Genomic DNA, 16,242 nt, shown 5'->3' with positions numbered 1-16,242 from the left:
TTCAGGCTCGTTCAACATCACCACTTTAAAGGTATGCTGAAAAGGCTAACGCTCCAACTGCCGTTCACCCACGATCCCATGACACAATGGCCTTAGGGCAGAAATGTAGTCCAGTCTGTAGCTAAAAAAAAAATAAAGCAGCACATTGCAAAATATATATAAATTCTAAATGCTCAGCTCTTGAAGGCCAGGGATATGAATCTGCCCGGTAGGTGCTGCAAGTCAATGCTGCAGGGTTCCTTCCCTATTCATTACAAACCCTGCAGGGAGAGTGTCACAGGAAATACATAAATATGATTAACTACTGGCCAGAAATGACACACAATAAAATAAAAACACAACACAGTTATTGATATAGTAATATTTATTATAATATTCATATTAATATAGTCATCAATACTCATAATTAGGCACCCTATATGGATATCTGAAGGGGGAGGGGGAGACCAGAGAGTTAAGAGCGACATGCTTTCTGAGTGGCAAACATTAAACACTCTTCCGTCTGTGTGCTGTGAGCATGGGACTGTACGAACGAACAACGTCTGATAATATCTGATAATGACAGTCTAAGTGCTTTTAAATGAGTGTCTCTGTGTTTGGATAACAAGCGTGTGTGTGGGCATGTGTGTAAAAATAATCTCTGTGTAAAATAAGGTGTGTACCAGTAAAAATATATCTGTCTGCGCGTGACTGCCTGCGTATGTGTTTTTTGGAGTGCGCTCGTGAAAAGCAAAGGCCTCTCTCTTTTCGTCCAAGTTGAAGAACCCCTAATGGATTCTCTGTTCCTTTTTAACCATCAATGGCTTCACCTGGAGTTATATGACTGAACTTGGCTCCAGTGCAAAAGAGTTCCTTTTTGCAGACGAAGCAACGTCTTCACCACACCTGGGGAGAGCTTTAGGGCTTCTTGCGTGCATTGCCTGTGTTCAAGACTCAGGCCCAGAGAGATTGTTTTCACGGTCATCTTGGGTGTGTATACGTGCAAGATAATAAAGTGATTATCAGTGATGTGCTCACGAGCATTTCTGCACCGTGGCCAAAAAAAGTGCTAGAGAGGCTCTTATATGTAGCACCTCTCAAAAACAAACAATAAACAAACAAACAAGTAACATACATGGCTGATATGCAAAGGAGTGTACAGGGGGGGAAGGGTTGGGGCAGGTATCTCTCAGCTGAGGCTCTGTACGCAACCGCCATGGCAGCCCTGCGGACAGAGAGCATTCTGGGAGACAGGCTGGCACGCCACCCTTCACTGAATATGCCCCCAACCCCCGCCTCCCCTGAGCACCAGCGTTAATCACAAAAGCCACCAGCACCACCACCTCTACCCCCCTCTTTACAATCCCCCCCCCCCTCCCCCCCCATAAGGGGATCCTGACACCAGGTCTCCACCGAGGCGTGAAATAATGACACACACATTGTCATCTGAGCGACCCACCCGGTCCCTGGTGGCGTCTGGCGTGATCGGGGGCTCTGCTATGCTATGCTAGGCTAACTCCAGAGCCAGGCATTTGCCTCTCAGCTGGGCAATCCACTGGAGACAAAAAATAAACAGAGGTGGAATATTCCAGGCTATGAAAGTAAAGGCCATGCTACACTTTTGACCCACCTGTCCACTCAACCACTGTGCTAATTAGGAAACACAGATTGGCCGACTCTATGAACTGGGCATACCTTTATCTTTTACGTTTATGAACCTGGATTTTCCACTCCTGAATGTAACATACAGTCTGGAGCCCATTTTCCCACCAAGGCACCTCTTTAAGCTACCATCCAGAATGGAGTGAAAAATACAACGGATGGATGTCATTTACATTTACGTAATTACCTTTTCCAATTAACCCTCGCAAGTTTGATCAAATCGTCTACCCTCTACCTACCCCAGCCTCTTTCTGTTCAAGAGCATCATAGCTTCTTTTTTGAAAACTCCATTACCATCATCACCTGATCCATATCTGTGGAAGTCCTGCGGCGCTAACAGCCGTTTGTTATTCCTAATGCTAGTGGCTTGAGTGAAACGTATTGCCCCTAATGTCTGCTACAGGCTCAAAAGAGCTAGCCCAGGTGGCCTAGAGTTTTTTTTTTTTTTTTTTTTTAAACACACAGCTGACACTGGCCAAGCAATGACAGGACTATTCACCTAAAACGTTCAGTGTGCTTAGTAAGTTAATAAAAGCCCCTGTAATTGTTAACAGTGATAGGCCGTTTTCACATTTACAGTAACACTAGGCAATATATTACATTTTGTTCGAAATGAAAGAGCTGTGACGAGAGGAGGATGAATACATTTCCTCGCTGACAGACAGTCCAGTGCGCCAGCTTTCCAGCACTTCTCTACACATTCGTTTTTCTTCTCTCTCTCCCTCCCTCCCTCTCTCTCTCTCTCCTTTTTTTCCTGATAACAATTGCAAATCTCATATCTAAAAATAATCCCCAGTGAGCAAGCAGCAAAGTAAAACAGCATCTTTAGAGAGCTATTGGATCCCTTTCTTCTTCTCCTCTTTTCTCTCTTATTATTTTCAATTCCCTCTTCACTTCTCTCTACATGAAGAGTGAGTGAGTGAGTCTGAGAGGGATAGAGAGACAGAGAGAGAGAGAGAGAGAGAGACAGAGAGAGAGAGATAGAGAGAATTGGTATGCTTATGCTGCCCGAGGTTAGACGGTGATGGCGCCCTCTGTGGTAGGGCAGGTCCATTGTTTTAAGACACATGGGTCTGAATCACAGTTGTGAGGTTCTCTGACACTGAAGGACAGATTGTGTGTGCGAGTGTATGAGTGTATGTGAGTACATGAGTGGGTTTGGAGTGGGGTGGGATAAAGGGGCACAATGAGACCTACCACACATTGTCACAAGACAGAGAGAGGACACAACACACACACACACACACACACACACACACACACACACACACACACACACACACACACACACTCAGACACACTCAAACACATTCAAATACAAACATGCACACTGAGGACAGGAAGTTTCCACCCAAGTATTTTACAGAGCAAGTTCCATCAATTCCAAAGTGATCACTGAATATAAGCAGTTTTGCTCCATAGACCAATTTGAGGTCAATGGTCCCTATCCCACCTTGGTCAAAAGGCCCTTCAGAATTAGTTTGAGTGTGTGAGAGAGTTGTATGTGTGTATCTGTATGGATGTAGGATGTAGCATATACCTCTATGTTTGTGTGTGTAAACGAGCATGTGTGTTTATGTGCGTACCCTTCGGGGCCCTATGCATCTCCACTCATATATGTGTGTTTGTGTGTGTGTGTGTGTTTGTGTGTGTGTGTGTGTGGTTGTGAGCGTGTGTTTGTAAGGCAGCATGCACAGCTGCACACACTGACAGATAGACAGACAGGACGGTGGTAGAGCGGAGGACTGCGGTCAGACAGATAGGAAAGCGATGGGGCAGTAAAGTGCACAGCGTAAAATATTCAACAGACCGCGGGAGAGGTTGAAATGCAGAGGTCTGCACTTGTCTGACAGGCTATGCAGTGTCCTTACAAAGGGTCATCTATCAGGAGGTGGACTCCGAGATCAGTCATCCAAGTCCCTATGTCCCACTGTTGAAAATGGGATTGTGGAAAATTTTGTTTTTTTCATGTTCAAGTCAATGCACCTTGGACATCAGACGGGAGTAGTGAGTGGAAGGGTATGCACCAGGTTAACCCTGGGATTAAGAGGGGGGAAGAGTGGGGGGGAGAGTATTTGAGTCTGTCTTTTAGGTTCAGTAACTCAGGGGACAGGATACATTGTGAGGTTGTTTAGGGAGATACTGGGGAAGGGGAGGACTGGAGAAGGTTGGATAGATGTGATGAGGGGAGGAGGAGGTATGCTGTTCCGCAGGGGAGATGGTCTTGGTCTGGGAAAGATGAGGAGGAAGATTGTCCCAGGATCAGGTGGTGGCCAGCGGGTTCTCCTGGAGGACTTGATACGGGGTTCTTCTGGAGGACTTGATGCAGGTTACGGAGAACACTCCAGAGAACTCTCCAGAGAAGCTGTCAGGAAAGACAGAAAGAGAGAGAGAGAGAGAGAGAGAGAGAGAGAGAGAGAGAGAGAGAGAGAATGTCAACCTTGCCAACCACACTTTTTTTTTTTTTTACTTTGAAACCCCCTTTATTGAAAGACATGGATCAAGGAGTGAAACGAGAGAGACTGAGATAGAAAGAGAGATCGAGAAAGAAAGAGAGATAGAGAGAGAGAGAATGTCAAAAATAAGAGACTTTTTGACTTTTGAACCCCTTTATTGAACCATATGGATTAAGGAGTGAAACGAGAGAGAGAGAGAGAGAGAGAGAGGGGGAGAGGGAAGGAGAGAATTGAAGCACGAGATGTATGAAAATATGAAACAACAACAACAACAACAACAACAGAGCTGGACAGCATGGCAACAGAAGACCAAGTAAGAGAAAGACAATGTAACGAAATTAAATGTGATAGGAGGGAGAGAGTGAACAGGGGAGACGCAGCGGGAAAACAGGAGAAGGAAAGAGACAAGAGACACAGTAGACAGCATCCCCACAATCACTACGGCAACATCAACATCAGTATCCCCACAATCACTACGGCAACATCAACATCAGCATCCCCACAATCACTACGGCAACATCAACATCAGTATCCCCACAATCACTACAGCAACATCAACATCAGCATCCCCACAATCACTACGGCAAGCATCACCGAACTGTGGCCTGCAGTGTGCTTTGTGGATCATTACATATGGAGCATCCTCTCCTCTCCCCTCCCCTCCCCTCCCCTCACCTCTCCTCTCCTCCTTTCTCCTCTCCTCCCTTCTCCTCTCCTCTCCTTTCCCCTCTTCTCCTCTGCCCCTCGCCTCTCCTCTCCTCTTCTCTCCTCTCTTGCTCTTAGATTGTTTGGACCATAAGCCCTGAGCCATCAGTGAAGGGGAGACACCTGACATTTAGGAGGCTTGATATACGACCGATGACACGCCGCACGGCATGGCACCCTAGATAGCTGACATTCACAGTCGCCCAACCCAGTCCACAAGCGCACACTACAATGCTGGCCAAGACACCATGGGATTTCAGACGGAAAAACAAACGCTTCAAGGACACCCAAGTACACAAGCTCCCCCATCGAGCAATCACACATGCACACATATGTGCACTTCTTGGAGCTGTATGATGTATATGAAACAAAATAAAAGCAAAAACAAGAGAGAGAAAAATTACTTTTGTGTGTGTGTGTGTGTGTGTGTGTGTGTGTCTGTGTGGTGATAGAATGAGATCCCTGCTGATTGTGACAGAATACATACGTGCCATTTGAATTTCATTAGTGGGGAGAACCTTGACAAGCTGTCAGAGTACTGAACATCTTCACAAAGAGCCAAAGAAAAACACACATGTACAGTATATCCAGACACATATTCACACACACACACACACACACACACACACACACACACACACACACACACACACACACACACACACACACACACACACACACACACACAGAGAGAGAGAGAACAGCCCCTGGGGTTCTGTTCAATGATACATTGTGTTTTCTATTTCCAGTCAAGGTCAGGATTTCATTTTTTTACCAATGTATGTTTGTTTGTTTATTTATTTATTTTCTTGTTGTATTGTTTTGGTTTTGCCAGCCCAGTGGGGGTCGGAGCATGCAGAACTATGCTGTGCTGGTAGACAACACGCCGCAACACCAGTTCTAGCAGTGCATGCTCATGTTTCTGCCCAGCTCCTTCCTTCAGCCTCTCTACAAAGACAAATCAGGAAAAAAGCTCAGAAAAAAATCGCTCCGAATACTTTGGCAGCGGGCATGGAGTCAAAAGCGTTGGCACGTCCTGACAGACACACCATGATCCGTCGAGGCAACTTATGATTGCTGTTTCTTGAGGCTTGGCAGACAGACTGAAACCTCATTCCCCCCCCCCCCCCCCCCTCTTTTCCAAATCTGATATTTCACTCTTTTTAGCAACGCCTTTTTCGGTAAATCCTCTAAGGGTCATAAGCGTTCAACTACTGTGAGCTATTTCCCATTTTTTTTTCTCTCCACCCAGCTTCTTAGGTTTGCCCTCAATAAAACCTGGCATCAAGCAGAGAAAATTGCCTTAAACTCTATCCTAGCCACTTTCACTCCCCTGACTCCTGCACAGAATGGAATTAAGGGATGGTTGGGGGGGTGGGGAACGAGTGATTAAAAAGGGGGGAAAAAGACGAGTGAAACCACACAGAGATTTCGAGGAAGAAGAGTGAGGCACTGGCTTGTCACTTCTCTCTGATGTCTCCCCGTGTTAACGCTCGCCATCTCCCTCCCAAACAAAAGGGACTGGCGTGTTTATTAATGCAACCGCCTGCACCTCGCACACTTTTCCACACAATAGGGACGAAATGGGGGGAGAAGCGGAGAGAGACAGGCATTAGACTCTTTCTATTTCGCCATGTGCGCAGCGGGTTTCTCCCCAGTGTCTTGTGGTGAGGGGGAGATGATGAATTTGATTCAGATGCATTAGAGGGGAGAGAGGGAGAGGAAGAGAGAGCGGACGAGAGAGAGGGAGAGAGAGAGGTAAAGGGAGAGCGAGTCTCAGAGACAGGTGCTCATAAGGTGAGTTCCTTAGAAAGACTCAACACATAGAGAGAGTGAGAGAGAAAGGGAGAGAGAGAAGGGTAAAAGGAAGAGAGCTGGAGGCAAGCTATGCATTAGTAATCACCCTTCCTCCTTTTATTAAATCACCGGCACAGCACACACACACAGTTGCTTCCATCCTACACACACACACACACACACGCACACACACACACTGCTCAAACACGCCCACACACTGAAGGTAGTGCTGCACCTGTGATGGCTCCTTATGTCTGCATTCTAGCTCTCACAGCTATGCTAGTTGCAGTGCTTCCAGCACACAGCTTTACCTAGGAAGACCTATGGCCTGCGTTTGACTGCACACATTCTATGCACAAACAGACACACACACAAACAAACACACACACACACACACACACCTATCACATAAAGGGGAAAAGGAGATTGTGCTGACTTCAGAGAGGGCTGCGTCTGAGCTCGCAACACAACCCTTCCATACCAGCTGCTGAGTCCGGTTCACATCTGGGCCGGCTCTGGCCCTGATCTGGCCCAGGCCCCAACACACCTTAAAGCTGCTGTAATAACTGTACACAAGGCTGACTGACAGCACACGATTCGGAACAAGTAACCTGAACCCAAGGAGAAAAGAATGAATCACTCGCAGTCACCCGTTCAGTTTGCTTTGAGTCAGCATAGACTCCCTGGCAAATCAAAGCTCCCAAACAAGGTTGTTTTGTTTACACAGTGCACAGACTTAGCGGGGCCACTTTTCCACTTTATAGGTTTAAATAGGTCATCCTGTTCTTTTCTTTCACTCTCTTTGACTCTTTTTTTCCTTCTCTCTCTCGCCTCTTTTTCGCTGCCTTCTTTTTACGAGATCCCTTTGCTTTTTTGCGTTGCCCTCAATTTCCAAACAAACAAACTGCGAGTGGAAGTGTATTCTCGCGCGGAGCTCCCGATCAGCATAACCCGCTGAGGTTAAGCAAATAAGCCTTTTCATGCCAGGGGAGCTGCTTCACTCGTTCGGCCCAGACGCTCATCACGCACTTGCATATGCTCTGTTTGTGTGCGTTCGACTCTGTCTCTGTCTCCCTCTCTCTCTCTCCCGCTTCACCTTTTCCTCTCATCCCAGCGCTCCCCTCGCTGCATGTGTGTGTGAATAACAAGCGAAGAAGGGAATAGAAGCGAGGGATAACAGGAAAAGTGACGGATGGAGGGAAGGGGGGAGTTGGCAGGGAGGAGGATTCTCTCGTTGATGCTCCATGGCTTTTCCCTCTTTCTCATGTCCCTTTCTCTTTTTCTCTTTTCCCTCTCTCTTTTTCTCATGTCCTTGAATATATTAGCACTGCCTGCACAGAATAGAGAGAGAGTTCCGCTACAGACCTGATCAGGATGTAAATTGTACGCATGGATAGCGTGCCAGTGATTGTTTGTGTGTCTGGGTTAGGGGTTATGTGTTTACAAGTGTGTGTGTGGGGGTGTATGCAATGTGTGAGTGTGTGCGTTCGAGGTGTTTATATGTGGAGTGAGCTGTGTGTGGGTGTATATATAAATATATACTGTATATGTGTATACATTTGCAGATTGCTCTCTTCCCATAACCTCATTTGTTCCTCTTCTTCCTGTCTTTCATCGGTGTACTATTCATTACCATCAGCAAAAAAAAAACCCGTCACTGCAGTACTGCCAATAACACAGCAATAATGAAGACCAGTACTGACCATGACACAGCAATAATGGAGAGTAAAAAGAACCAGGGTTATGGCAGTATTGAGGAACCAGACTATATAAAGTACTTCTGTTTGCTTTGTGCTCTTCCCAAAACCACTTCTTTTTCTTCCTCCTTCCTTTTTCTCTGTATTCTTGCTTAGCTCCAGGTGAGCTGAACCCCGCTGCCGTGACCTTGCAAGACCCACACACGACTTTGATAAATACCTGAGGAGCGGGGGCCACTCTCAAGAGCACTCGTGTGTCATCATTAACCTCCCCCCCCCCCCCCCCCCCCCCACCTGCCTATGATTAACTACCCGCCATTATGTCCTATTATGCACCGTTGTTTGGAGGGTATGGCTCACTGTAGACAAACAGCATAATAGGGCTGAGGGAATAGTGGCAACCATTTGTACCTTTTTATCCAGAGGGGGTTAGTTTCCGTTCCTCGACAAGAGATAGAGAAAAGGAGATAATGCTCTCTCTCTCTCTCTTTCTCTGTTTTTCTCTCTCTGTCTCTGAGTGACCTGGGGAACCTGCTGCCTTCAATGCTGAATGGTTCTGATGTTTAATTGATTTAGCAAGGACAGCTTTCTCTGCTAGGGGTTAACCTCTGTAATGCGGAGCACAGACAGTGCAGAGAGAAAGACAGGGGAAGGGAGGGAGGGAGGGAGGGAGGGAGAGAGAGTCAGACAGGCTAAAATAGCCTGGCATATGGTGGGGAATATCATAATATCTCCTCTGACAGGAAAAAAATCTGCAGAAAGGACAGGGATTAGTGGAGAAAGAGAGAAGAGAGAGAAAACAAGAGTGCTTGGGTGAGGATGTAAGAGATTGAAAGATACGTGGATAGAGAAAGAGAGTGTGTGAAAGAGCAAGAGAGGGCGGAAGATGAAGAGTGACGTGTGAGAGAGGAAGAGGGAAAGACAGAATGAGAGGGAGAGAGAGAAAGAGAGAGCAGACAGAGGAGGGTGTGAGGGGATAGCGTGCACTGTGGAGATGGATAGAGAGGGAGAGAGAGAGAGAGAGAGAGGGGGAAAGAGAGAGAGAGAGAGAGGGAAAGAGAGAGAGAGGTAGAAGATGGAGAGAGTGGTGTTTTCCCCGGTGAGGTTGCTCTAGCTCCTCTCTGCTCCTGCTCTGTGGATTACTGCATTTACACTTCAGCTCAGAATAGCTGCGCAATAATTTATTTAGCCTCAGCACGCCACGATGGCTGCCACTGTACTGTGCTCATAGAGACAGACTTCCCCCGTCTTCTGCGGCGACACCCATCCACCCAGCTGTGTCTGCTGTAAAAGATGAATAATAAAATGAAGAATATGAAAATATCTAGGCACCTGTTCCCTTGCCAAGATGGAGGAATATTAAAAATGTAATATGACGATATCTGACCGGATATTAAGCAGTGAGAGAATCTGTAGGCTGCGGCAGACATGGGGACGCTACCCTTGAGTGTCCTTGCCCTTCCCTTACATCTTCCCCCATTTAAAAAAATATAACAAAGTGTTTCTAGAGACTTGTGGAGAGACAAAAATCGATGGCCCTCAGGAGAAATGAAAATGTACCCAGCACAGTAACAGTCTGTGGCGCTTAATAATGGGCCTCTGTGATGAAGGCCAGGGTCGTCTGAAACTCGTAAAAGAAGATGCCCCGGCGGCCACATAATCACCGGGCCTCGTTATGGCTGCGGCTGGAGAAGAGGGAGTCTTGCAAGAGCCCTTCAGTGCGACGGCTCTACGCCGTCTCCTTTCACTCAAGCACCTCGGCCCACTGGTGAAAAGGAGCTACGTATGAGCTCACCCATCACTCGTTCTCACTAACCTTGAACGGAATGTTGAGCGTTTTCTGAATAACGACTCAATATTGCTGTTCGAACCCTTTGATACCAACGAGTCACCCTGGAAACACTAGTATTCATTTAGCCTCCAATGCTAACCACAGATGTCAGTGTAGGTGAAATTATGAAATATTTTGTATCCGTCAAAGGCGAGTTAAAGTCCTTGCATTAACAGCCATTCTTATGAGGAAGCTTTAAAGAAGCGTTAGACGTCTTGCTTTGCTGCATTATGGCTGGCTCTGCAATGTCCTTGCTGCTGTTCTTCTCCATAAACCTTGACCTTGTTATCCTACTTCCCTCTGCTGCTATTCACTGGGCAAATGTGCTTCCATCTTCAGTAACCTCCTCTGCTCACGCTAACGGTTAAGTAAGACAAAACAGCCACTGTGGAATTAATAATGAAATTAATATAAATCCGGAAGCTATAGAGAGAGAGATAGATAAAACCACCAGAGGTCTATCTTCATGAAACAGACATAAACAGGTGCATTGTCTGAAGGGCACAAACAGCAGAGCTTCAAGGCTAACACTGGGAGTAGGTGGCAAAATGTCATTAGCAGTCAGGTCCACTTTTTTTGCGACGTAGAAAACGTTTTTCCCCCAGGTAGATTTATGTGGCTACTTATTCATTTGATTTCTTTTGGTGCAGCCCAGCCCTATGGTTTAGAAAACTTTTTTATCCGAGGTCGATTTATGTGGCTACTTATTCATTTGATTTCTTTTGGTGCAGCCCAGCCCTATCGTTTAGAACGGGTCCCAGGGCTTCTGTGGGTAAACAAACAATTAGCTTGGCAGAGGCGAGGCAACTTGCGCTGTGGCAGTGTGGGTGTTTGGTATTGGGCAAGGCTGAGCCTGACTCATTCTGCTTCAGAGGAATCATGTTTTGTCACGCCCCCCCCCCCCCCCCCCCTCCCCACCCCTCGTTGTTTGTTTTTAAGGTGACAGAGGTCACACGTACGGATAAGTGTTGGCTTAATTACAAATTCTTGGATGCATACACAATAAGGTAGATGTGTAAAGTAGGTGACAAGAGGAGAAGTTCCAATATGGAGCACGAACACCAGGATGTTGCATACAAATGTCCTTGTACAGCTGTTCAAACGAAATACCTCTGAGGGCTGAATATATTTCTGGTAAAAGAGAGAAGAAGACAAATACTATATTCACAGTTGAGGATCTTTAGTTTGGGTGAATCTGTCCTTTTCTTTCCCAGGGGAGGGGGGATCAGAGGAAGTTCACACGCACATGGGAGCTGCTGGTCTGTCCCAAGTATACTGAGCTTCACCTGAACATCCCGTGTGTGCGCCAGGACTCGCACCACACACACACACACACACACACACACACACACACACACACACACACACACACACACACACACACACACACACACACACACACACACACACACACACACACACACACACACACACACACACACACATACACACACACCAAGCTGAGGCAAACTGTCTATGTAGGTCGCTCTGGAGGGGGGCTTCATCTAAGCTATCTAAACGCTAAATATTAATAACAGGAAGTGCATCTCCGCTCCGGGGAGCATGTTGCCAGGAAAACACTTTCCCCTCCCCTCATCCCCCCCCCCCCCCCCTCCACCTCCACACAATCCAACACACCCACCCAGCCTCCACCTCCTCATCATCATCAAGTGCATCAAGAGCGAAAGTGAGTGAGACCATAAAGGAACACAGCGATTTTCGATTCCCAGTAAAAAGCCGTGCCTGTAAAAAAAATCGATGAAAGAAATAGAGAAATTGAGGCTTGAGGGGAGTGGAGGGGAGGGGAGTGGAGAGGCTGGAAGGGGTGTGTATTTGTTCTGCTGGTGACTAATTTGTTCACTTCTATGTGATAGCTCCAGTGAAATGGGCCACGCGTTTGAACGCCTACTCTGCACACACAAATGAAACAAACAAAGAGAAGACAAACAGATCCAACCGTCGGACCTAAATGTGAGGGACAAAATGTCAAAGACAGTGAGTGGAGGACAGACAGACCTACACAAATTTTAAATAAGCCAACCTTCAGTGCACATGTGGACACAGAACATTGCTATTTTACCCCTGGAGTACAATCAGGGACAGAGCTTAGTAGCTCTTAAAAATACATAGTTGCATTTTACGATGCATACTGGGACTAGATATATCACATAGTGATGCATGTGTTAATGTGAGAGAATAATCATCAGGTCATTGGTCAACAGGGTCTTAGCAGTGCCTGCCTCAAGTGCTCCTGTGGGGTGTGTATATTGGGGTATGGGTATTTCCCCCTGTAGAATGTTTCGATGGGGCTAATTTGGGGTAATTGGCTGTCCTATTTAAAGAAACATTACATTAAAATTTGACCTCAAAATAACAGCTTTAAAATCATTTTGGTGGTACACTGGCTTGTTAAATGGAGAATGTCATCTGTACCACTGCTACAGCATGCCTGGCACACCTGGTATTGCACTTTGTAATTTTGGTGGACAGGGCATGACACATCTTGCGTGAACTACGTAATGCTTTATGGCACCACCTCACACAACAACAAATACACCCTTCTGCTAGCTATAAGAATAAACTAACTAGCGCAGTATTCTCTGTATGGACACCATGGCAAAGGCGACAAAGAAACCAACGCTTCTGGTGTTGTCTTTGCTAGTTCCATTTTCTTTAGCTCGCCAACAAGTACACGTGTACCACTATCCATAAGGGCGTCTCAAATGAGATTTGTATTTACGACATTAGGGCTGGCTCATTTCAGACTGGGAAGAGCAAGGAAGAGCCAGAGAGCAGATAACAACGGATCTAAGTTAAAGAGATCTCCCAGCTTGTAGAGAGGCTTGGGATTGCTAAAAGTTGCCATATTTGGACCTTGGTTTGAATTGTTGCCTAGTTTGAATCCTGCCACGTTCTCCCCCTCGCCATCAGCTGGTACTCAGTATTCATTCATTTGTTTCGTCTGTGAGAAAATGAAGAAAACTTGTTAGCCCTTAAAAATGTTTCAAATTGAAAGTTTGGAAATATTCTGTTTAATCAGGCTTACTTGATTTTTAGTCATTTTAAAAGGCATTCACTATTTGTGTTCATTAAGGTCACTAGTCTGCAGGCGAAAAATGCAGGAGCGTGAAATTGGTCGAAGAGTGCACAATACCTTATTTAGGATTGAAACATAATTTACTTTCGAATTGGTAGGCCTAATCCTTGACTTGAGTCTTGACTTGGCATTTGACTCAATGAGGCCCTGAGACTTACCTGTTACTTGCCACTTTGTCCCACCTCTGTTCTTATACTGCACTTGCTTATGAGGTTACAATAAGTAACTTCTGAAATTGTGTCCCCAGTTTTGACTTAAACATCTAGGCTATGGCACTTTTTTTCTGCTTATTTTACTGCTAATTGTTCTATTGGCACAGAGGAAACACAAAGGGACTGACTTTTTGATGGATCCAAGTTTGCTGAAAAAAAGGAAGTGGTTTGTTGTTTGGACCAATGGCTAATTAAGTCTGTATCTAAATGTTTTTTAAAGATATATCAGCATAAAGACTATCATCATCAAGAAGAACTAGAAATAGCTGATATTTACTTCTCTTAAGGGTATTACATCTGTTCAAAAGGGTTCTTCTATTTCTCATTAGATTAATTTCTTTCATCTTTCATCAGAGAAAGGACTACCCACTTCAACACTATAGTGTGTACAAAATGGTAGAATGTGCAGTCTACAATGTTCTCAAGGTTCAGATTCAATTTAGCAAATATGAAGTGGCTTCCTGATGAGGACAAACCAACCATGAGGATATTCATAAGTTTGAAGGGGAAAGTGCAGAACTGACCAGATCCATGTGTATGTTTCTGTAGTCCAGGGGTTCTCAAGGCTTCTGCACTACGAATCGTCTATCCACCCTTGCTCCAATTGAAATCAGTGCAATTGAATATAAATTAGGATGCTGTTGATTTGCTCAATCAGGTGTGTTTTGCTAATCAAGAGCGTCCCTGATGAGTTCAGCTAGGCGAGTGAGGTCAGTCAGCAGGAGAAGATGGAACACAGGCAGCTCAGGGGTCCCAGTATCAGGACTGAGAGCCTCTATTCGAGCACAGGCAGCTCAGGGGTCCCAGTAGCAGGACTGAGAGCCTCTATTCGAGCACAGGCAGCTCAGGGGTCCCAGTGGCAGGACTGAGAGAGCTATTTGAGCACAAGCATACTCCCCCCCCCCCCTCCCCCGATGCAGTCCAGACCCAAAAGCACTGCTGTGTCTCAAACGGAACAAACACTTCCACCCAGCAACGCAACGTTGGCTTCAGTTCAGCAAACATGGCTGAAACAGCCCAAGCCAACCCAATCTGCCACATTCCAGAATCCAAAGTTAGAGTTGGCACAGTAGGGACACGCTCTTCATGCCACGGCAGTGCCCGCATAACACCTGGAGTGTAATGACACCAATCACATGGCCGGCTTAGACAGACATCTGATTTCACCAACCCACATCATGTGTGAGTCACTAATAGTTTGGCGTGCGTGTGTGGTGTTATGTGTGTGTGCATGTGTGAAAATGGCCAAGGTAGTGTGAATGTGTGTGCAATATATTGCAATATTAGTTATTTTTCCCATTGTTCCTTCTCTATTCAATGCGTGAATCATCTTCCATTTGCACGGCAGGAATCTATTTGGGTTTCTGTATGCAAAAAAAATTATAAATAAATAAAATGACGATGGCGGAGACAAATTCGTCTAAAACCTTGCAGCGGAAAATGACAGGATTTCATTCTTCATTAGGAACGAGGAGGGAGAATGAGTTTGTCTTCTCGGATCACTGAGGGCCAGGTGCTAGCTGCCTCTCTGCAGTCATTGTTTTCTGACAAGTCGAGTATGAAATCAAAAAACCTCAAGAAAAAAAAAAAACATCCCTCAAAATAAGACACTCTGAATAACAATCAGAAATAGACAAACACAAAAACCTTTCAACAGCGTGAAAAAAAAAAACAGAAAACCAAACATTATTAGCATTAATGTAGGCAGTGAGGCATTACTGACAATGACAGCTTGAGTCCATGGGGTTGGACAGTGAGCGCTTAGAAACTGGCAGGCTGATCTGAGATGGTGGGCTTCAAGTGAAGCGAAAGACGAGTGGTGGAGAGATAGAGCGGGTGGGGGTGGGTGTGGTTGATAAGGCAGTTAAAAGGGGGCACAGAAGGAGAGGGGAAAGGAAAGCGAGATTGGATAGTGGATGGGAGACAGAGACTGAAAGGGAAATAATAGAGGGGGAAGACAGCAAAATGATAATATGGGAGAACCTGGGAAGAGCGATAGAGCTCAGCATGACTGAAAGAGAGGGTGATTGAGATAGGCGAGAGAGTGATAGAGAGGAGAGGGGAGGGTAGGGGGGGGGGGGGGGTTGTTGTTGAAGAGGTGCATTGTCTCCATGTCTTTTTATCTCTGAAAGGGGCTGTTATTGACGTCGGCTCGGGCCCGTACGGTGCTTGTGACGGATCGCCTGTCGCTTGTCGTGTTAACAGCTCCTGGCTCAGTAATTGGCGCCACAGCTTGAGATCTTCATCAGGGTGGAGCGCAGGATGTGATGGAGTCGCCGCTACTCCGAACATTTAGAGAAACCACACTTGCATTAGCACTCTCTCTGTTTCTCTCTCTCTCTCTCTCGATCATGTGCTCTCGATCATGCACTCTTTGACTCCCTCTCTTTCTCCACCCCAGACAAGCGGCTCAGTTGCTTCATCTGCCTTCCGTGCCCAACCTGCAATTACGGCACTCGCTGCAAGCATTCACACAACCTGTGGTCGAGAGACTGTTTGTGTTTTCTCGTTAGGTGCGATCATCACTTAAAGCAAAACCACATTCTTGAGAAAATAACATGTCAGGTCCCTTTCACACAGACACGGAGAAGGGTTGGTAGGGGAGTTAGCGGGGGAGAGGGGGGGGGGGGGGGGAACTCCCTATCTGGTGTGCCAGTTTACCTGAGGGGACTGTCAGTTAAGGGGAATGACTGTTTACTCCTCGTGTCACTGATTAAAGAGTGCAAGTGCCATTCAAACACAGTTTACGCAACGAGTTGAAATTAAGACAGCAAAGAGTAAACAGAGGCCTGACATGGGTCTGGGA

General features: G+C 46.1%; 1 protein-coding gene across 1 annotated transcript in view; it reads right to left on the bottom strand.

Moving 5' to 3' along the window:
- Nucleotides 1–3,971: 3,971 nt before the first annotated feature.
- Nucleotides 3,972–16,242, bottom strand: part of samd12 (sterile alpha motif domain containing 12) — a gene marked incomplete at both ends in the record, with an annotated part of 62,258 nt that continues 49,987 nt past the window's right edge. Inside the window, one exon of the mRNA XM_080837508.1 lies at nucleotides 3,972–4,006. Within this exon, the coding sequence (XP_080693634.1) occupies nucleotides 3,972–4,006 (35 nt within the window). The remainder of the gene's footprint in view (nucleotides 4,007–16,242) is intronic.

Source organism: Sprattus sprattus (genome assembly GCF_963457725.1).
Source record: "Sprattus sprattus genome assembly, chromosome: 4".
NCBI classification, from domain to species: Eukaryota; Metazoa; Chordata; class Actinopteri; order Clupeiformes; family Clupeidae; genus Sprattus; species Sprattus sprattus.
Note: the sequence above shows the minus strand (reverse complement) of the source record. Positions and strands in the feature narration are given on the sequence as shown.